Below are 27,727 nucleotides of genomic sequence, written 5' to 3'. Positions count from 1 at the left end.
GTGCTGCCTCCAGCCCACGGGGTAGTGTGCAGGGCGCAGAATGGCGCGTGTGAGCACACCGCTGTCTGGTGCAATGTGTTAGCAGTGTGCATGCGTGTGCCCAGCCTTGTGACAGGCCTGGATGCTTCCTGGGTGTGTCGAAAGGCATGTAGAAGGCACTGGACCCAGGAGATGGCACTGCTTTCCCACACTTCCCTGCTCCCTTTGGGGAAATTCATCTTTTGAGATGGACGTCCCTCCTGGGCAGGTACCCTGGGGTCCTGCAGCAAGAAACAGCAGCACTCAGAGCTGTGCCTCTTCCTTGGGAGCCTAGCATGCGTGTGCACATATGCAGGCACATGCAGACATGCGTGCACACGCGTGCACACAACATACCGCTGCCATTTTGTGCAGCCCCTGATCTTTGTAGGTGTTCAGATGCCACCCTGCAAACTGGCCCTCCCTTCTCTTACTGCAGGCTGTTAGTAGGAGGGGGAAATCCTTACATGAGGTCTGAGCTAAATCTGAAGGCAGGTGCTGGGGGGCAGTACGGCACAGTGGGGTGAGCATGGGCATTGTCTGGCTTTGTGCACGTATCCAGATGTGACTAGCAGCCCCTTTGAGAGCCTGATTCGGCAAGGTGTTGAAGTCCTTCTGTTCCTCTCACGCGGCGCCGACTGCATCGGTCTTCGATGTCGCTCTTCTTCTTCCTCCATCTTTTCCGCGCAAAATACCCCCCAAATCCCATTTTTTCCCATTGTTACCCAGAGCTGCTCAGAACACAGAGACAAGCCGGGCTAGATCCTGCTGCCGGTGCCCCCAGGCTAAATTCAGAGGGAACTGCTGCTTTCCATAGGGCTCTTCCTGATTTACGCCGGTGTTACTGGGAATAGGAAATGGCCCACCGGTCCCTGGGGAGTTACAAGCAGCAAAGTGATGCTTGCCGTGGGGAATGGATTTTAGCCACAGCACACGCTGGTGCACGGTGCGCGCGGCACGGGCTCCGGGAGAGAGAAACCACTGGCAGAAGCTGCTGTGCATGTTAATACCCCTCGGAGAATTGAAACAGCAGCTTTCAAGGAACTCTCCGGGGGGCATTAGAGAGGTCCCCCATTTCCTGATGGTGGTGTCTGCTAAATGGGATGGAAAGATCCTTTCCGTCCTCCTTGTCTGTGGTGGAACGGGCTGGGGCTGTCAGAGCAGGCGATAATGCAGCTGTTCCACCCTGCCCTGCAAATGCCACCTCTGGGCCGTGCCCCATGTAGAGGAGCCTATGTTGCTCTTGAACCTGGCATGTGTCTGTACATGTGAAGGCATGCATGCACACATGTGCACACAACATACCCGTGCAACATGCCTTTTGGGGGGTCCTGCAGCTTTCTTGTGCAGGGCAGAAATGATAGCTAAGGCAGAGGGCGAGACACTGAGCCTGCGGTTCAGATTATGCATGTATCTAAGGTCCTAACCCAAGACTCTGGACACCAGAAACCATGGACTTAACACAGACAATAGTTTCATGGCTTGCTTTAACCAACCTGGTCCATCTCTGTGCTCCACAGGGGATTACAGCCCCCCTCCCTTCTGAAGGGGGGAATCCCGTCAGCATTGGTGACTCGGTGCATCTTGAATAAATGGCCCTTACTTGGGTGAATCACTGCTCCTACGTACGTCCCATTTTAGGTGATGCTTTTATTAACACAATGGGCTTAACGCAAAGCCGTCTCTATTGCTATTGCCCATGCTATTGTTTCTCTGACATGGCATACTAACAGCATCCTGGGCTGCATTGCCAGCTGATGGAGGGCAGTGCTTCTTCCCCTCTATTCAGCACTGGGGAGGCCACATCTGGAGTCCTGTGTCCAGCTGTGGCCCCCCACTACAGAAAGGATGTGGACACACATTGGAGAACTAGCAATGAAAATGGTTGTGGGGCTGGGGGACAGGACTGGTGAGGAGGGGCTGAGGGAACTGGGCTGATTGAGTCTGCAGAAGAGAAGACCGAGGGGGATTGAATGGCAGCCTTCACCTCCCTGCAGGGGGGCTGCAAAGAGGATGGAGCTGGGCTGTGCTCAGTGGGGGCAGATGACAGAAAGAGCAATGGGCTCAAGCTGCAGCAAGGGAAGTTGAGGTTGGATGTTAGGAAAAACTTTCTCAGTAGGAGGGTGGTGAAGCACTGGAGCAGGCTCCCCAGAGAGGTGGTGGTACCTTCATCCTTGGATGTGTTTAAGACCGAGCTCGACAAAGCCTTGGCTGGGATGATGTAGTTGGGGCTGGTCCTGCTTGGAGCCGGGGGTTGGACTAGATGTGACCTCCTGAGCTCCCTTCCAACCCTCACTGTCTGATTCTATGATCTCTGCTTCTTTTCCCACCCTGACAAAGGACATTTTGTACCAAAAAGCTTGTCTAATCTCTCTCCCAGCTGCAGGGTTGATTCAAATATAAGCTATTACCAAAGAAACCTTGCTTCTCACCCAGGTCCCATTAGCATTGACAGATCAGACACTGACTGCTTCCCCTGCCGAGAGCAGGGTGCAGGACTGTCTCTGCTCCTTCCAGCAAGCTCTTGTTAAAGCCTGGCTTGGAAAATTGCCCCTTGGTCTCATCTAGAGCAGAGCCCTGCATTTAACCCTAGGATCAAAATGCTCCTGCTTGTTCCAGGTGCTCAGGTCTAGGGCTAAGCTTTGCTGCTGCCTTCTTGGTCCAGGTTCAGCCGGACCCAAAGGCCAGGTCCCAAAATCCCCATCTGTATTTGGAGGCTGAGTCTGTGGCTTGAAACAGCTGATGCCATTGAAGCTTCGGGGACTTTGGAGTTAGTTGCATATGTTGCCAAAGGGGTGGCTGAAGTCCTGCGGGCTGGCCTGAGCAGGTAGCAACCCCCCCCACCCATGCCTGTTCTCCTATGTGCCTCCTCAGCTCAGCAGGGCAAAAGGAGCTGGTTTGGGGAACCTAATTGCATGGAGCAGATTCCAGTTTTGCAAAACCTTGTAGGACTAGTAGGGGTAGTAGCTTTGCAAGATCAAAGTAGGACTTGTAGGGGTAGTAGCTTTGCAAGACCAAAGCCAGCACCTGAGCGGATCCCATCAAGGACTCTCCATCACTGGAGGTGTCAAGGAGAGGTGGGACGAGCACTGGGCAGGGATGATCCAGGAGCAGCGATGTCCGTGCTCTGCTGTGGGGATGTCCCAGGCTTCTGGGTTGTGCTGATGATCCCTTCCCCTCTTTCTGCCCCTTGTGTCAGGGGTTTTTAAGCCTCCTCCAGATGCACTGGGTGCTGCTACTGCCCAGGCTGGGGATGGGGACTGGGCTGTGCTAATGCTTCTGCTGGGACTTAAATCCAGAGGGTCCTGGCTGGAGGGTCTTGCCTCTGCTTAGGGTCAGACCGACACCATAGTTGTGGTTAGGAAGGGATGTTACCCTATGGTCAGATTGGGATGGACTTGGTGGGGAGGGCGTTGGGGTTGCCTTCTTCTGTAGCAGGGGGCACGGCCTCTTCCTGGGATCTCTGACCAACCTTTGCAACAACAGGATGTTGTCTGCAGTGGTTTCCCCGCTTTCCCTGTAGCAGGTTCAGGTGGGATGTCTTATGGCTGTGTTGAGCTGGATTTTGGATGCATCGGGGCTGGTTTGGACAGGGCTGACCCTGCCTCTGGCACGGGGTGGGCTTAGATGTGACATCTGGGGGTCTCTACCAGCGCCACTTCTCTCTGAATACAATTCAAGGACCCATAAACTAGAGCTTCTGGCCATGAATCCTGGCTTCTTCCATCTCAAGAGACAGATCCGGACCCTCCATCCAACCCTGGGCTTGCATCCATTTTTGGGGCCCAAATATTTCAAGGAATGGGATTTCCCCGTGTTGCTTCTCTGCCCCCCCACCGCTGTTGCAGGTCTTGGCGGGGTGTGGAAGCTGTCATTTCCCAGGCAGAGATGGCTTTGGAGGACCCAAAACGGGGGAAGCCAGAGCCTGAGAGGTCAGCTCAGCTCTGCTTCTGATACCCAGGGCTGCCGTGTGCTTTCCATGCCAACTGGTGCAATGCACAACCCCGGTCCAAAGTTAACCAGCCCCCGCTGCTAAGCCCGCCGGCCCCAATCCTTCCCAGCCCCGGTCACCCCAGCTAATCCCCCGCGTTTCTCCCGCATGGCTCAGTGCTCTGGGTCCCTTGGGACGTTTGCCATCAGGACCCAGGAGAATGAGACTGTTGTTCTTGGCTCCACTTCACAGCCGCAAGCGGCCTCCTCCTTCCAACCCCGCTGACCCCATGGGAAGGTTGGCTCGCTCACACCGTTCGCAGGGCCCGGTCCCCTGGAGCCCGTGGGAGCTGGGGGTGCTCAGGATAAAGCCCGGCATGGCGGGGTGCAGGCAGGACAGGGCTCTGCAGGGTGGGTGCAGCTGCAGCAGCGGGCATGGGTGCAACCTCCCCCCTTGGCCGCCACCGTCGTCAGCTGATTGGAAATAGGAGCTAATCCCCGAGTAGTCGCCTCGGGTCATAAAATGGCCTCGGATGGAGGCTATGAATAGCTCAGACGCAGGAAGCAGCTGAGGAGCGCCGGGCGCGGGAGCGGGAGAGCTGCGGGGTCATTCTCAGGGCAGCCCGTTAAATAATAACAGGCATAAAAAAAAAAATCCCAGTCCCACGTGTTCACCTTCTGCCCCGCTCATGAGCCGCCTGCTCCCTGCCGGGCACCGCTGCGGCCCAGGTGAGCTGCAGAGAGCCCGGGCGTGGAGCGCGCCCTTGCCATCACCAGGGGCAAAGTCATGCCAACACGGCTTGCGGGCATCGTGTCCCCAGCAGCCAGGATCCGATGGGAAGGGGAGCGCAGGGCTCAGTTCGGACGTGATGGGGAAAGAGAAGTCAGACTGGTATTGCTAACCCCAGCACCGGGGAAGGGGTTTTGGTAGGGGTCAGGCAGTGCCGATTTGGCCCATGGAGACGTATCAGGGGAGCGATAAGTCCAGTGCCGAGGGATTGTCTCATGGGCATATATTAACAACCTTTTATAGATGCATGACGTTGGTCCCCTGCTTTCCCCGTGGCAGGGTCGGGTGCGATGCCTGGTGCTGCGTCAGGGTTGACGGCATTTTTTCTGAAGCTCGTTTAGATGATGGATGTGTCCGGGCTGGTTTGGAAAGGACCGATCCTGCCTCAGGCAGGGGATTGGACTCGACGTGACCTCCGCAGGTCCCTTCTCTGTGTTTCTGTGACTCGCGGAGAAGGTCAGCCTCCGCGGTACATTGGGGAACAAAGCGAACGCTGGTGAACCGTGCTCCCTCCCGTCCAGGCACGGGGATGGGGTGACCTCTGGGATCAGAGCGGTTACTCCGGATTGAGGCCAACACAGCTGAGCTCAGGAGAGACCCCGCTGATTTTGGGGATGTGACTTGAGATTGGCGCTAGCCAAGTCAGGATGGATCATTTGGCCCTTTTTGGGGGCATCTGACATATGTCCCCCTTGGTTTGGAGGTGCATGGACCCATTTGAGCAGCTGTTCCAGATGCCAGTGCTAGGGAAGGCCTGGCTCGTGAATGGGAATAAGGACCCCGTATGCTCCTGGGGCTTGTTTTCCTAGGAGAGACAGGGCTATCACGGAGTCTGGCGGGGTCTGAGATCAGGACTCAGCAATGGGTTGGGGTAGCCATGTCTCCATCACAAGCAGCCCTTGGTCAGGCCCAAGGAGACTCACCCTGCACTACTGGGGCCGTACCATGGAGGACCAGGCCTCCACCCCAGTGCCAACCGGTTGCCTCGTCTCTTTGCACCGAGCAGCCTTAAGACATTGCACGATGCATCGTCCTGAGCTGCCTGGAGCGAGCGCTGGGGGCAAAGCAGGATTTACCCTCTGCATCAGTAGTAAATTTAAGCCGGCATAAATGCACGTGTAGACACGCCCAGTAGGAGTAAAGACCCAACTGTCCCCCAGACCTGTGCTCTGGTGACTTCAGGAGGAGGAAGTGTCACTTGTGGGTGAGACACGGGGTGAGAGGGAATTTACCCTCTGCATCGGCCGCCCCCCTGCTACCAGCCAGCCCCAGATGCAATGACAAAAAGAGGACAACCTCTGCTTTCTGTATCCCCTGCTTCCTCCATCGTCCCATCCCCGCTGGGAAACCCAGCAGTGCGGGGAACCCAGAGGAATTTATCCCTGATTGTCAGGGCATCCAGGGATCCAAATAGGCAGTGATTTGCCTGGGTGCAGTGAGAAACCAACATTTTTTTTAATACAAGCTGGAAGCTGAAGTTCTCCGAGGAGCTTTGAGTAAAAAACACCGAGACCGGGATTTCGTTCCCTCTCTTCGGCAGCTAAGTGACCTCGGGTGCCCAAATGACCTGGTTTGGTCCAAAAGGAGAGGGAAGGGCTAGAGAAGGTGCAGAGAAGGAGGAAAGGGGCATCAGCGTGGGAGGGAAAGGCACGGCCTCTGCAGCAGAACTTCCCAGGCTTTAAATGCCGGAGGCTGCAAGGGAGAGAGGAGCAGTGGAAAAACCCTTCGGACCAGTGGAAAAACCCTGGTCGGACTCTCCCTTCCAGCCACAGGAGATGGGCAAGATGGACCTAGGGTCTGACGCACGACATGGCAGCTGTGATGCTCTTTATTCCACCCTGCTCCAGCCTCTTAAAACCCATCCGCGCATCGACTTCAGTGTAACACCATCGTCCCAGTGTAACACGTCATCCGGTAACATTAACACCCTGGCATTTACCCCCAGGACTGAGTCACAGAGAGGCATTGAGGAGGAGGATGACCCACCCGCCTACCATTTGTATTGACAGTTTTGCTGGGCTTTGCGCTGACAGCAATGGCCCAGATTTTACCCAGGCCACATACACCCGGCGGGCAGGTGGTGCCAGCTCAGAGCATCAGCGGGAAGGGAGCGCTGGAGATGGAGGAGAAATGCCACATGCCAGGGGCTCTGGAGAGGTGGATCCATGCCCATCTTCTACCACAGACTCAATGGGGAAGGTCCAGGCATCGAAGCTGCTTTCGGGAGGGAGCCGGGACAGCACAGCAAGCATAGACAGGAGAAAAGTGAGACATTCATAGCCAGAGCAGCTGGGTAGCAATGAGCCATCTTCTATTCCCAGCTCTGCCTGGTCCCCCGTGCGACCTCGCTGGGTCCCCTCACCTCCTCTGCACCCGCTTCTCCATCTGGATCATGGCGCTAATAGGACGTTACCTGTTGCACAAGGCAGCGGGGAGGTTAAATTGTCAAGCATTGCAAGGCGCTGAGTTAACAATGCCCCACACATGCAGAGCGCATGATCTTACATATTAAAAATTCACATCACTTTGCAGCTCGCTCCCCTTCAGTGCCGAGACTCCAGCTAGGCTATTCAGCCCGCGCGGGCCGCAGAGGCTGGCTCTGCAATTTTGGGCCGCCCTGCTGCTTTCCAGACAAACAAATAGTAGCTGTGCAGAAAAGCGCCGTGTGCGAGCAGACTGGGACCTCCACAATTCAATGGCAGATTGAGTCGGGGGGGGGGTTCCCTTGAGTGGGAAGAAACGTCAATGAATTTTTCACCCCCTGCTTTCCGATCCAACGCAGTGCGGGCTGGAATTCACTATATTACATGGAAAGTGTCAGCAACAACCTGAAATTTGTCCCCCCCACAACCCCCTTCCCTGCTCCCTGCTCACGGGTAGTTTGGTTAAATCCATACGGCATCTCTGTTTAGGCTGATCTCTACCAGGGATAGCGGCATAATCACCCATGTTCATGCACCCCTGTGATGTTCGGACCCACTGCGAGCGTGAGTCAGATGGGGAGAGTCCAGAGAAGAGAAAAGGGAGGAGGGATTTGATAACAGACATCTAATAGCTGAAGGGTGATGATAGAGAGGAAAGAGATGGGCTTTCCTCTGCAGCCATAGGCGTCGGGACTAGGAGCAAGGCCTCAAGTTGCAGCGGGGGAAACTGAGGCTGGAGCGTTGAAGGCATTTTCCGACTCTGGGGGTGGTCCCACTTGGAGAAGTGGTGGAGCCTCCATCCCTGGATATGTCCAAGAGCAGGTTACATGGGTCTTTCTTTGGCTGGGGTGCTTTAGCCAGGTGTGACCCTGCCCGGAGCAGGGGCTGGACTCCTCGTGAGGTCCCTTCTACCCCCTGGTCCTGGGAGAAGAGGCCTTTGCAGCGACGGGACATTAGCAGTGCCGTGCTCTCACCTATGCTTTACTGCTGGTGGGTGATTGGGGCTTGGGGCCTTGTAGCTGCATGCGAGGGTTTGTTCTGGGGATTCTGGGATCTCTCCAGTCGGTGGAGGTAGGCACCTGGGCTTGTTGACCTAGGATGCCCCTCCCAGCCCAATGCTCCTACATGATGAGATAGACCTGGCTTCCCACTTCTGGAAGCTTATCTCCTGCCCTCTCACCCCGTGTCTCACCCACAAGTGACACTTCCTCCTCCTGAAGTCACCAGAGTGCAGGTCCGGGGGACAGTTGGGTCTTTACTCCTTCTGGACATGTCTACACGTGCATTTATGCTGGTTTAAATTTACTATGCAGTAAATTACTGCTCAGTAAGCGGGAATAGGCTGGCATCTACACATGCAAGCATTAAAGCGCATTAGCACTGTGTGTGGACTGACTTGGGACTAACTTTAGTCCCACACACACAGTGTTACTGTGCAGTAAGGTGTCTACACGTGCGTTACTGCGCAGTAACTAATTGGGCGTAAATTTGATACCCGCCATAATAAATATGGCAACTTAGGCCGACTTGAGTGCAAATTTGTTACCTGCATAATGCAGGTATCAAATTTACACTCAAGTCAACCCAAGTTGCCATATATTTCCTGTGCAGTATGGGTGTGCATGTGTAGACTCGCGCCAGTACTGTGCAGTCATTTCAGTTTCTGTGCAGTAAATGCACATGTGTAGACGTGTCCACTGGGTGGGAAATGCTAGCATTCGGTGCGACTCCCAGCTTGCAAAGAGCTGGTGCGGTGAGTGTGATCTCTGGGCCAGCTCATGAGGACTCAGGTGGAGAATGAAGGGACTCTAGGCTAAAAATCAACCAGGCTTTTTGTTTTTCAAACATCCCCCTTGCCCCCGATTGACTAGAAGCCCTCGGACAATCAGCCAGGAGGCAATTTTAAATGTAACCGGGGTTATACTTCCCCACAGATGCTGCTTGCTCCTTTGCCTTTTGCTCTGATTAAAGGGAGAAACTTCATACGTGATTCATTCAGACCTGTCAGCTTCATGTTTCCTGGTTGGTTTCCTATAATCCCATCTCTGCCCCGGCCCCAGCTGTGTGTTCTGCCACAGACTCCCTGTGGGACCTCAGTCATGCCGCTTACATCTCACGTCCAGGAGAGCATTGAAGGGCACATTATTAAGTCCAAGAGCACCTCAGTGCTGGAATCAATACATCTGCTTTGCTGAGCTGGGGTCTCAGGGCAGGTCTATACCGCTCCCATGGAGAACACCACCTCATCGGACTTTGCATTTAGCATTACGAATTTCATACAATTGATTTCAGCCCATGCCTGTTCCCCGCAGCGTCTGCTGCCCTGCGCAGCTTGGTATCATCAGCAAATTCACTAAGTGTTCGCTCTACTCCATCCTCCAGGTCATTCATGAAGATCCAGGCGAGTACCAAACCCAGGACACAACCCTGGGGATCCCCTCTTGATACGTCCTTCCAGATAGGCCTTGAGCTATTGGTGACTACTCTTTGACCCTGATGATCCAACCAGTTATGCACCCACTTTACTGTCCTTCCATCAAATCTCTGGTTCCTTAGCTTTTCAGACCCACAAGTGAGACAGGCATGGAAGATAATCATCTGTGACTGCGAGGGATTGCAGAAGGAGAAAGGTTTCCTTAGCTCACTAATAAGGATACCATGAGGGATAGTGTTGATAGCCCTGCTATAGCTGAGGCAGCTCACGTTCACTGCTCCCACATCCACAAGGCCTGTTACTCTGTCATAGGAGGAAATACATAATGTACACACATATGTACACAGAAGACACATGGCATACACACACTTTTATACATAGACATCATGTACACGTGCATGCAGATATGCACACACGTACATTTCTATAGACACATATAACAGTGAAGTGGTTCTACCTCCTCGCCTTCTGCCTAGAAATAAATACCCCCCAACACACAAAGATCAGTTATGATAGCTATAATATATATGTGCACACACAACATATCCATACATTATATATATTATATATATATTATATTATATTATATTATGACACATCATATGTGAGTGTGTGTGTGCATGTATCCAGGAAGAGCACACACCAACTGCTGAAACTTCCTTAGCCTGACGAAGGGTTTTTGAACCCGAAAGCTTGCTTAATAACTATTCTTCAACTATTTGGGTTGGTCTAATAAAAGATATCAAATTCACCCAAGGAATCTTGTCTGCCTATGTCCTTAGACCAGCACTGTTACAACCTACACCCCTGTAACATGTATGTGTATGGTATTTATATGCATATTCGAAAGCTATCCGCTTGCTGAAGTCTCATACATATATACACACACACACACACACACACACACACACACATAAGAGTGGTGATATAGATTTATATGTCAAGTTCTTAATTTTTATTCATACATACATACACATATACACACACACATACTAGACATTCACATACACACATATAGTACACACATATAGTATATATTGCTGTGCATACAAGTAGGTATATTGATGTGAATAGGAGTGTACACACACATGTGCACAGGCATATTGCCTTTAATTATGAAACCACTTGTCTCAAGTCATGTACACATACCTACATTTGCACAGAGACATGCGCATACACACACACACAATAACTATGCAACCTCCCAGAGTTACATAATTATTAAACCACTTTCTCAAGTCATGTACATGTATATGCATGTGCACAGAGACATGCACATGTACACACATACACACAATAACTATACAACCTCCCAGAATTACATATTCACACGTTACATATTTGCACATATGAACATAATTGCACATATGCATGTTAGATATTCACACATATGAACATATTTGCACAAATGTTTGTGTCCATATACATATGCATACAAAAATACATATAACACAAATACATATGCACATACATATATATGCATATGCATATATATGCACATACATATATATGCATGTACATATATATGCATATGCACCAATGCATATAACACATACACATAAGCATGCACATATATATACATATACACATATATGACACAAATACATCTACATCTACATATATGTATGCATGTGCACACACATGTGCACACGCACACTAATGGAGCCCCCCCGGGAGCCGTCCCATGTCGATGTGAGACTCCAGCAGGTGGCTCAGCTATAATAGCCCTTGAGGAATCTCCAGCTGTGTTTCCCGAGCGCTCCGCTTGCCAGCTCACAAAAACAGGCTTTCAGAGGCCACTAAATGGACATATGAGCACTCCTATTACTGTAACCGCTGGTTAGGGCCGTGGGGTAATTGCTGTGTATTTCTCCCGAGCCAGGCACCGATGCAGGCTGGATGGCTGTGGCTCACACCGTGCTGGAGGGCTGGGCAGGCGGGCGGGTGTTGCGGAGAGCTGTGACAGTAATTTCAGAGCTCTCCCGGCCTATCTCGTCCCCTTCATTGTTTATTTGATGTAATTTCCCCCGCTCCCTCTCCCACCAAGCAATTCATGGGAAGGCCAGTGAGGAGCAGAGCTGAGGCGTAAAGGGGAACAAGCTTTTTACAGGCAGGAAAGACAGGAAATAATGATTCATTCAGCCTTTATTTTCCCTCATCGAAGATGCCTAATTAAGCTGCTCATGCCAGCAAGACCCTTTTCACAGCCTCTCTGCCCCCCGCGAACGGGGTACAGAGGGTTGTCGCTGGGCTTCGCAGCAGGTGGGTTGAAAATAAAACCTCCCAGACGGCTTCACCGCCGCTGCGCTCCCAGGTGACGATGGGACCCGGAGGGGCAGGGGGAGGCTGGAGACCCCCTGAAACACCCCCAGGTGCTGTGCAGGGATGAACAAGCCCATTCTCTGCCCTCAAGGGCAGTAAGTGAGGCCTTCCACCTCCAGTAGCTGCCTTGGTTGGTAGCTGGATCCAGCTGACCATCACTTAGACCCACAGAATCACAGACAAGGAGGGCTGGAAGGGAGCTCAGGAGGTCACATCTAGTCCAGCCCCTGCTCCAAGCAGGACCAGCCCCAACTACATCATCCCAGCTAAAGGTTTGTCTAGCTGGGTCTTAAAACTTCCAAGGATGGAGATGCGACAACCTCTCTGGGGAGCCTGGTCCAGTGCTTCACCACCCTCCTTGGGAGAAAGTGTTTCCTAATATCCAACCTCAACTTCTCTTGCTGGAGCGTGAGCCCATTGCTCCTTGTCCAGTCATCTCCCACCACTGAGACCAGCCCAGCTCCATCCTCTTTGCAGCCCCCCTGCAGGGAGGTGAAGGCTGCTATTCAATCCCCCTCGGTCTTCTCTTCTGCTGACTAAATACGCCCAGTTCCCACAGCCTCTCCTCACCAGTCCTGTCCCCCAGCCCCCAACCATTTTCATTGCCCTTTGCTGGACTCTCTCCAATGTGTCCACATCCTTCTGTAGCAGGGGGCACACGACTGGACACAGGACTCCAGATGTGGCCTCCTCAGTGCCAAATAGAGGGGAAGAATCACATGCCTCGATCTGCTGGCAACACTCCTACCGATGCACCCAGGATGCCGGTCGCCTTCTTGGCACAAGGGCACACTGCTGGCTCCTGTTCAGCTTCTTGTCCCCTGTCACCCCAGGTCCTTTTCTGCAGAGCTGCTGCCCAGTCTGTTGCCCCCCGCCTGCACCGGTGCAGGGGATCGCTCCCTCCTAAGTGCAGGACTTTGCACTTGTCCTTGTTGAACCTCATGATGCTATTTTTTGGTCCAATCCTTAATTTGTCGAGGTCTCTCTGAATCCTAGCTCTACCCTCCAGCATATCTACTGCTCCCCAAAGCTTGGCATCATCTGCAAACTTACTGAGGGTGCACTCTAACATGTATTGCTGTTAACTCCGAAAGGCAACTACTCAGATTAATTTGCAGGATTAGTTGGGTGTTGGCTGGGGATTTTGTCTGGGCTGTGCCAATGCTCTTGCTGGGACTCACCCCTGGAGGGTCCTGGCTAGAGGGTCTTGCCCCTCTGCTCAGGGTCAAACCGATGCTGCATTGGGGCAGGAAGAGATTTTCCCCCCTACTCGGATTGGTGCAGATTGGGGGCGGGTTTGCCTTCCTCTGTAGCGAGGGCAGTCTCTCAAGTATACATTAACAACTTTTTATAGAAGCAGGGCATTGGCTACCGCAGTCCCCTGCTTTCTCTGTAGCAGGTTTGGATGTTGCATCTCCTGTTGTGTGTGGATTGACGGTAGTTTTACAACGAGTTTAGATGATGGATTTGCCTGGAAGGGTTTGGACAGGGCTGATTATGCCTCAAGCAGGGGGTTGGACTAGATGCAGGTCCCTTCCAGCCCCTGCTATTCTAAGATCCTGTAAGAAATACCACATCTTTTCGCATACATCCCACCCCAGAATCAGCTGCACATCTTGCTTTTAAAAGTCAGGATGAAGAAAAGAAATACTCTTTCCTGGTATAAGGGAGCAGCCGCAGGAGTAACGAGGGAGCTGAGCCTGCTTATTGCTCTGGTCCCTTTCACTTTGGCCAGGAGAAACTGCCGTTGCCATATTTTGCCCGATTTCCAGCAGCCGGTTTTGGGAGGAAAAATGGTGTGTGTTGTATGCAAGAAAATACGGTAGCTATAAGTCACCGGCCAGAGACATGCTGGCTGCAGCCACTTAGTGGTATCCTTACTGCAGTTGTTGCAACGGCCATTACGTACTGCACTGGTCATGGGGGTGTGGGGGGAATCCCTAGCCCTGATGTGTCTGGCGCTGTACAGAGCTGTAAGAAGGAGACAGAAGACTTGCTCTGAAGTTACTTTGGTTAGTAACAACATGCCAAGAGGTCAAAAAAGCTGTGGTCAGGGTTGGAGAGGAGGGAGAACGGGGTCTGCAGTCCACGTGGTAACTGGAGGTGTTTCAAAGATCGCTCTGACGAGCCTTTCTAGCTCGCAGACGGCAATGTCAGCCCCCGGGAGGTGAGATACGTGCCAGATGCTGCACGGATCTGTCCTCATGTTGTATCTGCGTGGCTCGGCTATCCTCCCAGAGGTGTTTGCATTTGCATCGAGGTAGCACCTATGGAGCCCAACAGAAATAGAGGCCCCTTGACCCTCGATGCTGCAGAGACATGTAGTAAGAGACAAGCCCTGTCCCAAGCAGCTCACATTGGGCCTGGGCTGGGACAAGAGACACACGGACCTGGCCGGGGTCACCCAGCCCTCCAAAACCCCAGTTCAGTGCCGTGTCCATCCCACCTGATGTCTTCCCATGGGTGGGCTTTGCTGAGACCTGGGTTACTTTGGTGGGGGGAAGTGCTTGTTCATTTATCCACTTACATCTCTGCTGTTTCCTTCCCGGCCTGTTTTGGAGGCAGCGTATCCCCCAGTGAGAGATCTCACAGCTCTCCAGACCCCCGGGCACGCGAGCATTTACTGCGCAGTAACCAAAATTACTGCACAGTATGGCCATGTGTCTACACATGCACACGTGTAATGCGCAGTAAATACTTGAGACTAACTTTAGTCCAAAGTCAGTCCACGCACAGTGTTAATGCGCCTTAGCACCTGCATGTGTAGATGCCACCCTATTCCCACTTACTGTGCAGTAAATTTAAGCTGGCAGAAATGCATGTGTAGACACACCCACTGTGTGGCAAGTAGTTTCAGGGTCTTGCCAAGAGCAATCGCAGGCTGTGTGCTTGCACCTCTGCCCCATTGGGGTTTGAGGAGGGCAGACACCAGTCCGCTGCCACCGTTCCTGACTTTCTGGCAGCATTCACCCAGGGCACATGGGCTTCAAGGTCCAGTGGCCGGAGTCCGCGTAGAGATGTGACTCCCGCAGTGGATCTGGCCGTAGCATGCACACAGCCCCAAGAAGCCGTGTACTTGGAGCTCAGCGTACCCAGCTTCCCTTGCCCCAGTGCTCATCCTGCCTTTGGGGCTGTTGCACTAATATCCCTGGTTTTATTCTGGGGATTGTGCTAGTGCCAAAATGCAGCACCCGGGATGAGGCCTCTGCTGTGCCAGAAGCTGTACAACTACAAAAGGAAGAGACCTTCCCCTGTATTTAAATGCAGCAAACCTAGGAAGGAAGCGCTCTTCTCTCATCCAACACAGAGCTGGGACTTGTAGCCGCTGGCATAGCCAAAATCACATGGGGAACCAGGGAATCACGGCACCTACTCCCTAGTCCTTCTCTGCCGGTGTCTCTCCTGGGTCTTCCTTGCACAGTTTACAGCAGGTCTCATGAACCTTTGGTTTAATGCTGAAGAGACACAAGCACCCCGCATGCTTGGGATTTAAGTATGATAGATTCAGAAACAAGGAGGGTTGAAGGGAGCTCAGGAGGTCACGTCTAGTGCAACCCCTGCTCCAAGCAGGACCAGCCTCAACTCCATCATCCCAGCCAAGGCTTGGTCTACCCGGGTCTTCAACACCTCCAAGGATGGAGACTGCACCACCGCTCTGGGGAGCCTGGTCCAGTGCTTTACTAAAGTTTTTCCTAAGATCTAACCTCACAACTTCCCTTGTTGCAAATTGAGCCATTGCTCCTTGCTCTGTCATAGCTTCATAGACTGTCAGGGGCTGGAAGGGACCTCGCAGGGTCATCGGGTCCAGTGGTGGCATCATCCACCACCACTGAGGACTTTTGGAAGCAATTATCCTAATCAGTGACCCCCATCCTGGTTTTTTCTCTCTTGACCATAAACCGGGCTTTACTATTTTAAAGTCTGTCCTCTTCACCCTTACTGTGATTTCCCAAGAGCAGCCTGTTTTGAGCTTCACATTAGATGCCAAACTCCTATTTAGGCGCCTGGTCCCCCTGCGTTGCCTATGGCAGGTTCGGGGGTGATGTCTGCTGTTGTGTCAGGGGCGACTGTAGTTTTGCTAAGAGGTTGGGCAATGGGCTGGTTTGGACAGGGCTGACCCTGCCTCAGGCAGGGATTGGACTGGATGCAAACTCTGCAGAGGGCCCCACTTTTCTAGGATGTCGATGATTCCTAATTCCCGGTGAAATCCTGCATGCTTACATGGAAGGTACAGCAGGAGCAACAATATAGCCTGTGTCTCTGCATAGTAGTGTTTTAGGCATGGAGGTTTAATGGCAGGACCACCATGTGCTGGCACCACTCCTACTCATGCAGCCCAGGGTGCCGTTAGCCTCCTTGGCAATCAGGGCACACTGCTGGCTCCTGCTCATCTTATTAGGGTCAAATGAGGTTCCCAAGGTCTAGTCGCCTAATCCCTGCTAGACACCATGGTAATGGGGGCTGTATAAGGACCGGGACCATCAGGCCGTGGATGCACGGACGTGGCAGGACTGGTTGTGCAGACCTACCCCAGGTAGCCCTTGTAGCAGCTGGCTTATAAGAACGTGCTTCTTTGCAGCTATAATGCAAGCCCCGGTGTGTAAATACAGCTCAGCTACAGGCCGAGGAGAAAGGACCCTGGCACGGCACATGCAGCACGACAGCAGCCACGGGACCCACGAGTCCTCTAGTTTCCAGGTGGCCAAGTCCCCTCCATGCCTATGCCAATGCTCTGTATTCGCTGTATATCTGGGGCAGCGGGGACCTGCCAGGTCTGGTTATTCATGGCCCCCCGTGCAGCCAGGGCAGGGGCCTTGTGTAAAGCATGCAGGGAATCTGCTGGGCCTGGAAACCCAGCAAGAGGCTGGAGGATTTAGGGTGTAAGGCTCATCTAGAGACAAGCCTCACTCCCTGAGTGCTGAGCCAAGGCCCCGTGTGCCCACGTCAAGCCGCGGGTGTGCGGAGAAGCCCAGCCCATGGTGCCCAGCACCTCAGAGGTACTGATGGAAAGGGGGGGCACTAAGGCAGGGTCAGGGGGAGCCCGTGGTTACCCCAAGCTGCCGCACCAATGTGCTGGCCCTAACTGGAGAGGCTGGTGTCTCAAGGCACTGGAGAGGAGTCTATCATGTCTCCACATGGATGGCCAACACAGGGGCAACTAGTGCCACCCAGCTGGCCCCCTGTGTAAGGCTCCTACCTGCCCTCAGCCCCATGCCTCTGCCAAATCACCAAGGGGAGCCTCAGAGTGAAAGACCCACATTGTCCGCTCCCCTTCTCCAGGCACACCGGGCCGGTCAGCTTGCAGGCAGTCTCCCTGAACAGTGCGGGGGCAATGACACACATCCAAACAACGCCTTGTACACTCAAACCTTCGTGCAACCAAAATATTTTTGCGTATACAACACGCTTCCCCCCGAAACCAGCTGCTGGAAATTGCAGGGCAACAAAAATGGTTGAGGGGTTGGGGGACAGGACTGGTGAGGGGAGGCTGAGGGAAATGGGCTGATTGAGTCTGCAGAAGAGAAGACCGAGGGGGATTGAATAGCAGCCTTCACCTCCCTGCCCCCACTGAGACCAGCCCAGCTCCATCCTCTTTGCAGCCCCCCTGCAGGGAGGTGAAGGCTGCTATTCAATCCCCCTCAGTCTTCTCTTCTGCAGACTCAATCAGCCCATTTCCCTCAGCCTCTCCTCACCAGTCTTGTGCCCCAGCCCACAACCAGTTTTGTTGCCAATTCTCCAACGTGTCCACATCCTTTCTGTAGTGGGGGCCCACAGCTGGACACAGGACTCCAGATGTGGCCTCCCCAGTGCTGAATAGAGGGGAAGTATAACGTCCCTCCATCTGCTGGCAACACTCCCACCAACGCAGCCCAGGATGCCGGTAGCCTTCTTGGCACCAAGGGCACACTGCTGGCTCCTGTTCAGCTTCTTGTCCCCTGTCCCCGCGGGTCTTTTCTGCTGAGCTGCTGCCCAGCCTGTCACCCCCCGCCTGCCCCGGTGCATAGGATTGCTCCCTCCTACATGCAGGGCTTTGCACTTGCCCTTGCTAGAGTCTGCAGACGAGCCAGGAGGGGTGTGAATGGATCCCAGGAGGGTCAAATCTGATGGAGGGTGAGCAGCTACTGGGACCTCCAAGAAACACTCCCAAGGGGCCAAAGCTAGCAGGAAAATTTGTCCCTGCACCTCTGCGGTCAAGCCAAGCTGTGCTCGTGGCCTCTGGGTCATTTGCTGGGTTTCCCTGGGATCTTTCAGCTGCCCTAGCAAGACCCTGCTTTGTTGTCCAAAGGTTTGCATGGAAAGACTGGGGAATGTGGGGGCTCATAAGGTGGATTAAGGGGCCTGCGTTCAACTCCCTGCCCTGCCACTGACTCTCCTGGTTGACCTTGGCCAAGTCACTTAGAGACAAAGATAACAAGGTATTGAGGCTTCCAAGTAGGAGTTAGACTCCCAAACCCTTCTCTGGATCTGGCAGAGGGAGATGGAGACCTCAGGGTGTTTAGGTCCCAAGGTGCTGGGGGCTGTCCAGGCCTGGAGGAGAAGCCTGTGATGGCATCCTGGTCCCTGGGGATGCCAGCTTTGCTGGGCAGGTGCTGGACTGATGCCCTGAAAGTCCCCCTGCCCCTAAAAGGGGGACAGTCTTCTCCCAGAGACGCTGGTGGCAGCTCTGGGCACCACCCGCCAATGTGCAAGGGCCTGGTGTGTCAGGGCGGTGCAGGGCTCCCTCCCCAAAGCTGGCTGCAGCGTGATGGGTATCAGAGGCAGACCTGAGCCAGGCATGATGTGGACAGGTGCTGTCCTTCCTGACCCCACCTGGCTGGTGCATGAGTGCTCAGACTCTGCTCTGCCCCAAGAGAGACTTGCAGTAGACACTGCTCCTACCTTGGGAGGCTCCTGGCTCTGTCCAGCCCATTCCCCCCAGTTCCTTGCTGGAAGGGGTGAGGTTGGGTCCTGTGCCTGCACGGCAGCTCTGTTGTGCCGGTGGAGGAGGCGAGGGCTGCAGGTGGTGGCTGTGGAAGCAGCTGAATGTCTGAGCTGATGACTGGGAATCAGACACACAACAAGGCATGAAGCTTGATTGTCTGTCCGTCCATCCATCCATCATTGTCCTAATTTCTATATCTACCTATACATTTCTTTCCCTTATCCCTCTCTCCCCATAACTTCCATCTATCCATCCATCCATCGTCATATGCTCTCCCACATACCTGGGTGGTATATGTATACAAGCTATCCACCCATCCCCAATTACTTCCTGTGTTTACTCATTCACTGATGCATCTATCTATCTATCTATCTATCTATCTATCTATCTATCTATCTATCTATCTATCTAACCACCCTTCCCAGGTCTTCTTCATCAGGGCAGACTAAAGTGAGTCTTGGTGCATGAGGATCCAGGCAGCGAGGCCAGAGGGGAGCTGGGTGCAGCCAGGACCCAGGGGCTGAGGGCAGGAGATGCTGGCTGTCCCTGGGGTCCACTTGGGAGAGACTTGGGACATGCAGGACCAGTGTGGGGCCAGTGGCTGGTGGCAGAAGGGAGCGCTGCGGCTCTGCTGGTGCATCTGGCTTCCACCTTGCTTGCCATCCCCTTGCATCTCCCAGCATTGTCCTGGCTCAGGGCAGGGTGGAGGCACCAGCTGGCCCATGCACCTGCTGATGGGGGGCTCCTTCTAATGCATCTCTTGCCCCTTTTCTTCCCACCCCCTGCCCCGTTTCTCTCTCTCCCCCTCCTGCTTCCCTTACCCGCACCTCCTCTTCCCCCTGCCCTGGCCTAGGTCAAAGTCTGGTTCCAGAACCGGCGCACCAAGCAGAAGAAGGACCAGAGCCGGGACTCCGAGAAGCGCTCGTCCTCCAGCTCCGAGTCCTTCGCCACCTGCAACATCCTGCGGCTGCTGGAGCAAGGCAGACTCTTGTCGGTCCCAGCTGCACCTAACCTGCTCCCCGCCGGCGCCGCGGCCCTGGGCCCCGCGGCTGGGAACGGTGCCGGCCTGGCCACGTCGGGCAGCACGTCCCCCGGCGTGAGCAGTGGGAACAGCCCCCCCGGGACGGGCGGCTTCAGCCTGGGGGTCCCGTCTCTGGCCGCGGCCTCGTCCCCCCGGCTCCCCGGCACCCCGCTATGCTTCAGCGGCCCGCTTCTGGGCACCCTCCACGACCTCCCTAGCGGCTACGGACTGGGCAGCTCCGCCTTCGAGCCTTATACGCGGCTGGAGAAGAAAGACAGTTCGATACCCAGCAAGAAGCCAAGCCCTTAAATAAAGCCGAGTGTCAAAGCGTTTCCCCATCCCACCCCGCCTCCATGCACCGTGTTCCCCCGTCTGCCCCTCGTGGGGCTCCTGTTCTGCAAGTGGGATTTCAAAGACCAAATGTCCAGGTGACACGTGTGTGTACGTGCGTGTGTCTGCGTGTTCCCTCCGTGGAAATAAACACACGGCTCCGGGCACCCCCCTTCGTTCAGCCCTCACCGCTGCACCGCGCTGCCTGAGATGCTGCTGGCTCAGTAGGGAGATGTAGAGGCTTGGTCCTTTGCTGCGGGTCCAGGGGGGGGAGCTGGGAGGGTTGGAGGTTTGCTGACCCCATGGATCAGATGCTTTTGCACTTATGAGGCATCTAAGTGGACTTAAGTAGCTAAGCACGGTCCTATTCCAGCTTGCTCAAGTCCCTGAGAAACAGCTCATGCAACAGGCAGGGAGGGAAGGGTCTTCTTACTTCTCTCTGCTCCTCTGTCATGGATGTGAGGATGGCGAGATGCAGAACTAGATGCACGAATGGGTTTTCAGGGACTTGGGCAGGCTGGACTCAAATAGCAGCAAGGCATCTCCAGTCACTCAGATGCTCTGGAGGCGAAAGCTTGTGTCCGCTGCTCTCTTCTCCCACTAGTCAGGGTTTCTGCCCCCCATGCAAAGCACCGTGGAGTGCATTAGCTGTCACCATCCGCTTTGCTTGCTGCCAGGCTCAACCCTGGGCCCACGGTGCCCCCCTGCCTGTGCAATGGGGATGCTCCCAAATGCAGGGGAAGTGGATGCAGAAGAGCACGAGTCCTAAGCTGGGGGCAGGGACCTGGGTAGGTTGCCCTCCTATGCCTCAGTTTCCTGTCTGCAAGGTGCTGTGGCCTCCTCGGGGGCATAAGCGCAGGACTCAGGGTCTGCTGTGCTTCATCTTGCCTTAATCTGTGATAGCTGAGTCCCAAGGGCTGACGGCAGGGCTGGGCTGGTGCGTCTGGTCCATGCCCAGACATCTGAGCAAAAGGGGGCGTCCAGTATGGCAGCATGAAGACCAGGCCCTCTGCAGATCATTGCATCTCACCCACCCCAGCTACTGGCGCCGGCACTTGGAGAAGTGACACCACTGGATGCGAGAGCCCTGGAGATCCTAGACGTCACCGTCTAATGACAAAACCTGCTCTCCCCCTCTCTTGGTAATCATCATTCGGTGGGGTGCACCAAAACCCCATGCCCCATGTCTGCTTGCCTTGCACCGTTGGCTATAAGGGCATCCCAAGCACGGCTTGACCTGCCACCAGCTCAGACCCCACTCACATTACAATGGGGGGAGTTGGGTCAAGAGACTCTTGGCTTCATGGCTGGGACCTTGGAAGACAAACCCTGAGACAATCAGGGCCAGATCCAACCACAGAGACAGCATGAAGCGAGATCCTTCAATATTTAACTCCCCCTGGGAGATAGGCATTGAGGGCATGGGCTTCCTGTGGAGGATGTGGGTCTAGTCTTTCAGGGAGCCCTTTTACAACCATCCCGACTCTCTGCAAGGTTCGACAGTGTTGTGGGGAGGCTGGAGCTCTTGATCCTCCAGAGACAGCACAAGCTGGAAAGCTTCAGAAAGGCGCTAAAAGCACAGCTGGCCCGCGAATAGCTTCCCCCTGCTCCTACTCAGTTTCCAGAAAGAAGGGAAATAGCCCCAAGAGGCCTTTTGGCATCCTGGGATTCTGGGATGATAACCTCCAGGGGGGATCCAGGCACCAAACTCACATCCAGGTCCAGGGCTGGGTCAGGTCTGGTTTCTGGTTTGGCCAAAGGCTGGAAGCAGGACACAGGCTGTCTGCAAAAGTCAGCTCTAGGGTTGGGTTTTAGAAGCTGCCAGAGGTTTTGGGGTTGGGTTCTGGGTCTGGGACACGTAGCGGAGATGCAGGTGCATCTCTCCAGGCGCTGGCCGCTTAGGACCAGACCAGCCGATCTTGTGACGCCCCCAAAGGCACCGTGGGCAGAATCAAAGTCACCCTGTCCCCACTCCCACCCGTCTTGATTGCCACGACCGGCACGTTAGCAAACCCACCACCCAGGTCTGTGAGTTCCCACTAGTGATAGCACAGCCCAGGCTGCTGTCTGTGTGCCCGTCCATCTGTCTACCATGTCCTGGGATGAGGTAAGGAGAGGCAGAGAGAGAAAGCAGGTGAGTGGGGGCCACGTGGGTGGCTGGGCAAGCGCTGCTGTGAAAGCCCATCAGCAGGGCGCGGTGTGGGATCAATCCTGGACCCCGCTTGTCAGCCGCTCGGCCAGGCTCCCTTGCAAATCTGCTGGGCACTGAGCTCCCTGAGGGCAGGATCAGGCTCACGAGCCCTTGAAGAGTCACAGGTGAAGCTGCCATCTCCCTGCTGGTCAAGGAGGGCCCCGATCCTGGCAGCCCCTTCCTCCTCCAGCAGCCCCCACTGCGGTCAGTGGCTCAGGGTTCAACCTGCGGCGTGTCACGCTGTCCCTACCCAGGACAGGCCTCCCTGATTCATCCCCCCCAGGGATTTTTCCTGCCATTGATGGTGGATTTGGAGCCAGGAACACCCCTGTACTCCTTCCTGCCATCACACACAACTGCAAGCAATGGCTGAGGGTTGCTAGAGCCCCCGGAGACAGCACAAACCCTTTTCCCCCTCCTCCCTTCGTCTTTGAGCTCAGCCCCATGCCAAGGGGGGGTTGTGCTATCACCCCCACTCTGTGCATGGCTGGGGCCTGGGTGGCAGATGGAGGCCACAGAGCTGCCATGCTTCCCCATGGTGCCAGGGCTCTCCAGCTGCTGTAACTGGGGGGATTTGCGAGGCATGAACTGAAGATAGAAGAGTTGGCAACTATTGAATATTGCAATTTAGGGTCCTAGCTGGGCCTCTCCCACTAGAAAGGCCTCTTTTCCAGGAGATAATGAAGCTACCGGGGACCATCCCTTCCCAGAGCAGGGTAGTCATTTCTTACCATCCTACGAGGACAGAGCAAAGGACCTGCCAGATTAGTATAGAGCCGGGCCACCGAGGTCTTCGAAGCAAAGCTGGTCAATATGGGTGCATCTACACATGCATTAACATGCTTTAGTTAATGCACATTAAATCTAGTACCTCTATTGTGAAGTACCAAGAAAATCTGCATTGGTCTATCTTAATGCGCATTAACTAAAGAACATGGTTTTAAAGTGATGCTTAATGCACAGTAGTCTATTTGAATGCACATTAAAGCGTCACCAAAAAACCCCACGCTACTTAATTAATGCGCATGCAAATCGGCTAATGTGCATTAAAGTGCATGTGTAGACGTGCCCCACATTTCTAACCATCAAAAAAAGGCTTTTCAAGCCAAATGCACCTTCTCCTGGGTGAAATATTCCAGTTTTGCAGTTTACGGTACAACCCAAAACCAAACATGGTCCAGTAAAACTATTGGCTTTATGTCTAATGGAAAAAGGATTTTTTTAAAGCCAAAACTGGATTTCAAAATTGGAAATGCTCTAAGTTTTTGGTCCTTACCAGCTGACATGTGATTGTGAGCGATATCTGGGAGAGAAGCTGAAAAATCTCCCAGCCACACACCCGTTGGCACGTGTTGTACCTGTTCTAGGTAAAAGCCAGTGCTATTTTTTTTTTTTTGCTAAGGATTTTATGGTGCTTTTCACACAAGCAAATCCAAGCCAAATGTATACCCTCCGCGCTGCGCTGGTTGGGTAAAACCCCCCGAACGTGGGTCGATAGTGGGTTCAATCCTGGCACTTTCAAGCCCCAGACCCTGAGTCAGAAAGGGTGCATATATCCAAGCTTAAAGTGAAGCGTGTGATTGAACGCCGGTCGGATCTGGGAGCTGAGAAGCAAGCTCCTGCTGCTAACACTAGACAAAGAGCCCAGCCACTGCTCCCGAAAGTAGCCTGTTTTCCTCTATATGGACCGGTCTCTAAGGGGGTGTGTGAAAGTAGGCAGCATGTTCCCCTCCTCCAGCTATTTGGCAGGGAAATATTTAAAATAAAAGAATTATTTAAAAACCAAATGCATCGCTGAGTTTTGTAAAAAAATCTGACTTTTCCGGGACATCGGAGTGAGGACGTGTGTCACCTTCCATGCACTGTATTAATCCCTGTAAACTCAGCTTCGCCATGCCCATAAGGTAGGAAAGTATCATTACCCCCATTTCATGGGTGGGGAAACTGAGGCACAATGGCTTGACTCGGCCAAAGGAAAAAAATCGAGGGCGGAAATGTCTGCCTCTCCTCCGAGAGCAGCTGTCAGCCCCGCTTAGGTTTTGCAAACAGAACTGCGTTCAATTCTACCTTGGTAACAACCCCACAAAAATGCAACAGTGCGTTCACGCTTTGTCCCCTCTTTTTCCCCTCTCCCTGTTGGCAGCTACCCGTGTCACCATGAAGCTTTTTGGTTGAGCACGCCTAAGCCGATCCATTGCTTGTCATTTATTTCCCTTGCTTTTCCCCCAGCTCGGTTTGCAAAGTGCTCCCTCAGCAAATCTGCAACGGTGGATTTAGACCATCCAAACTCTGCCTGCCACCGATCCCGTGCATCTCCCACGTCATGGCTCGGGAGCAGAGTTTTGCAATCTGACACAGCCCAGGATGGCAAATATGCATGAGCAGATGCAATAGTAAAAACCCAAACAATTCCTATGGCCACGGCATGTCCAACTGGATTGGAAATACCAACAAGGAGATCTGAGGCCTCCAAAGGCTTCTCTTCACTTAGTCTAAGCTGGGGAAACTCCCTCCCATCTAGCAAACAGCTGAGCCCCCATCAAGTGGGGTGTTTTTCTTTTGTAAATGGAGAAAGGGACAGCTTTCACCACATGTGGGACCCTTGGTACTTGCAAAGGGAGCTAAAGAGCTTCAAAATCCCACAATCTCATCCTCACCACATCTGGTCTCAGTGGGGGCAGATGGCAGGACAAGGAGCAATGGGCTCAAGCTGCAGCAAGGGAAGTTGAGGTTGGATATTAGCAACAACTTTCTCACTAGGAGGAGGATGGAGCACAGGCTCTCCAGAGAGGTGGTGGAGTCTCCATCCTTGGGGTTTTTTAAGCCAAAACATTGTCTGGGATGATGTAGTTGGGGCTGGCCCTGCTTGGAGCAGGGGTTGGACTAGATGTGACCCCCTGAGCTCCCTTCAACCCTCGTTGTCCATGATACCATCCGTCTTCAGGGGGATTTGAAGCGTCGTGATCAGATGCCACCTCCCCTCCCTCCCAGCTCCTTCCATACCTTGCTTTTAAAAGCTTTATTTGAGGTCAGGCACCCCAAGGGAGGCACTCGGAGCCTGGAAGGTGGTCGGGCGCAGGGAGGTGGGCGGCTCAACGCAGGAGCGCCCCCTACTGGCCCGCCACACCCTCCCTCCCAGCCCCTTCCATACCTTGCTTTTAAAAGCTTTATTTGAGGTCAGAGACGCCCTGAAACAGCTTTGAACAAAATGACAGGTTTTCCCCCAAAAAAATTTGGCAGAAAAATAGCTGGTCTCTATTCGTACAGGATCTTCATCCCAACCCACGGATGGCACCGACGCTCGGACCTGAGGGCAGAGGGCACATGCCAAAGATCCCCATTCAAACACATCTAACTCAATATGTCAATTGGCTGCCATTAAACACCTGCCCTCCAAGACATAACCCATGTCCATCCTGCTTACACACACACACACACAATTTTAACCATCTTGAACACCACAAATAAATGAGATGAATCCTGGACACTTGATCTGAACGTGTATTATTTGCCACAAAGAAGTCCAGTATGTGAAACTTGAACAAGTCGTGTGGTTTCTCATGGTTAATAAAAGTTACATCTGCCGGCTTGGTCTTCCGTCACTTCCCGTGTCCGTGTCATGTCGCCCCGTCTACGATCACAACGCACTCTACTACGGTTCACTCTGCACCATAAAGACAATCGTCCTCGACAGCGAGGGGCTGCCGAAGGAGGACACCATGCACGACTCGCCATGACATTGTGCGGCTGTTATTCTGTTGTGCATTTCAGAACGGCAGCTATGTTCCTGACCCCATTTTCTTTTTAAGGGGGAACCCTTTAAAAGATATTATTCACGAGGGTGTTTCCCCCCACACTCCCTTCCCCTTTTCATTGATCAGCTTTGCCAAATATCCACAATTTTGCAAGTCAGAAAGATACTGCATGTTGTCAAAGCATCCCAGCAGAAGCCCCCGCCAGCTCCCTCCTGTAATCTGTCCAGCCTCGCACGGCCCCAGCCCTCCAGGGAGTGTGAGCACCGTGATTGTGCTCAGACCCTGCCATGAGGCACGTGGGCACCACTGAACCGCCAGGGGCTCGGTGGCAGGAGGTCCTGGGGTCCAGGCCTGTGCTCAGATCCCTGCACCCACCAACACTCACCTTCTTCCTATACGTACACGTGCAAAAACACCTACTTGTCCAACACAATTGTGCACCTGCCTTTTGACACATGAGCACATGCACACGTGCGCACAACCATCTGCTTCCTCCACCAATGCACACCTTCTTCCTGCACACACAAAACCGCTTACTTGGCCAGTATAATTGTTCACCCTCCCTTTGACTCTCACACTCTCAACCATCTGCTCTCGCCCATTTCTTCTTACCATTTCCCTCTGTTTGCACGTGCACACACACAGTTACACAATGATTGACTCCTCCAACACACACAGATTACAGTGATTGACTCCTCAACACCGTTACACAATGGTTGATTCCCTAACACACACACAGTTGCACACTAATTGACTTCCCAGCACATTCACAATTTGTGTCAGGGGAGTTGATCACTCACACACACAGTTACACACTGATTGACTCCCTAACACACTCACCACCCCCACTACAGTGATCGACTTCTCCAACACACACATACACAATTACACAGCGATTGGCTCCTCTAACACAAATGCACATACACACACAGTTACACACCGATTGATGCTGTAACACACACACACACTTACACAATTATGGACTCCCCCAACACACACACTACAGTGATTGACTCCTCCAACAAACACACACACTTATACAATGTTTGACTTCCCTGACACACACACACAATTACACAGTCATTGACACACAAACACACATGCACACACACAATTACATAATGTTTAACTTCCCTGACACACACACCGTTACACACCGATTGACTCCCTAACACACACACTTACAGAATTATGGACTCCCCCAACACACACACACACTACAGTGATTGACTCCTCCAACAGACACACCCACTTACACAATGTTTGACTTTCCTGACACACACACACAATTACACAGTCATTGACACACAAACACACATGCACACACACACTTACACAATGTTTGACTTTCCTGATACACACACACACCATTACACATTCATTGACACACAAACACACATGCACACACACACTTAGACAATGTTTGACTTCCCTTCCCCCCTACACACACACTGATTGAGTTCCCTGCCCCACACACACACAATTGACTCCCCAACACACACACATGCACACACACACACACACACACACAGAGAGCAGGGAGGGCGGTGGCTGGTGGTGCAGGTGCAGGTGCCCAGCCCAGGTGCAGGCA

General features: G+C 53.4%; 1 protein-coding gene across 1 annotated transcript in view; it reads left to right on the top strand.

Moving 5' to 3' along the window:
• VAX2 (ventral anterior homeobox 2) overlaps window positions 1-20,384 on the top strand; it is a gene marked incomplete at its 5' end in the record, with an annotated part of 46,665 nt that extends 26,281 nt beyond the window's left edge. Inside the window, one exon of the mRNA XM_025213287.1 lies at window positions 19,693-20,384. Within this exon, the coding sequence (XP_025069072.1) occupies window positions 19,693-20,169 (477 nt within the window). The remainder of the gene's footprint in view (window positions 1-19,692) is intronic.
• Window positions 20,385-27,727: the final 7,343 nt, after the last annotated feature.

Source organism: Alligator sinensis, unplaced genomic scaffold (genome assembly GCF_000455745.1).
Source record: "Alligator sinensis unplaced genomic scaffold, ASM45574v1 scaffold1408_1, whole genome shotgun sequence".
NCBI classification, from domain to species: Eukaryota; Metazoa; Chordata; order Crocodylia; family Alligatoridae; genus Alligator; species Alligator sinensis.
Note: the sequence above shows the minus strand (reverse complement) of the source record. Positions and strands in the feature narration are given on the sequence as shown.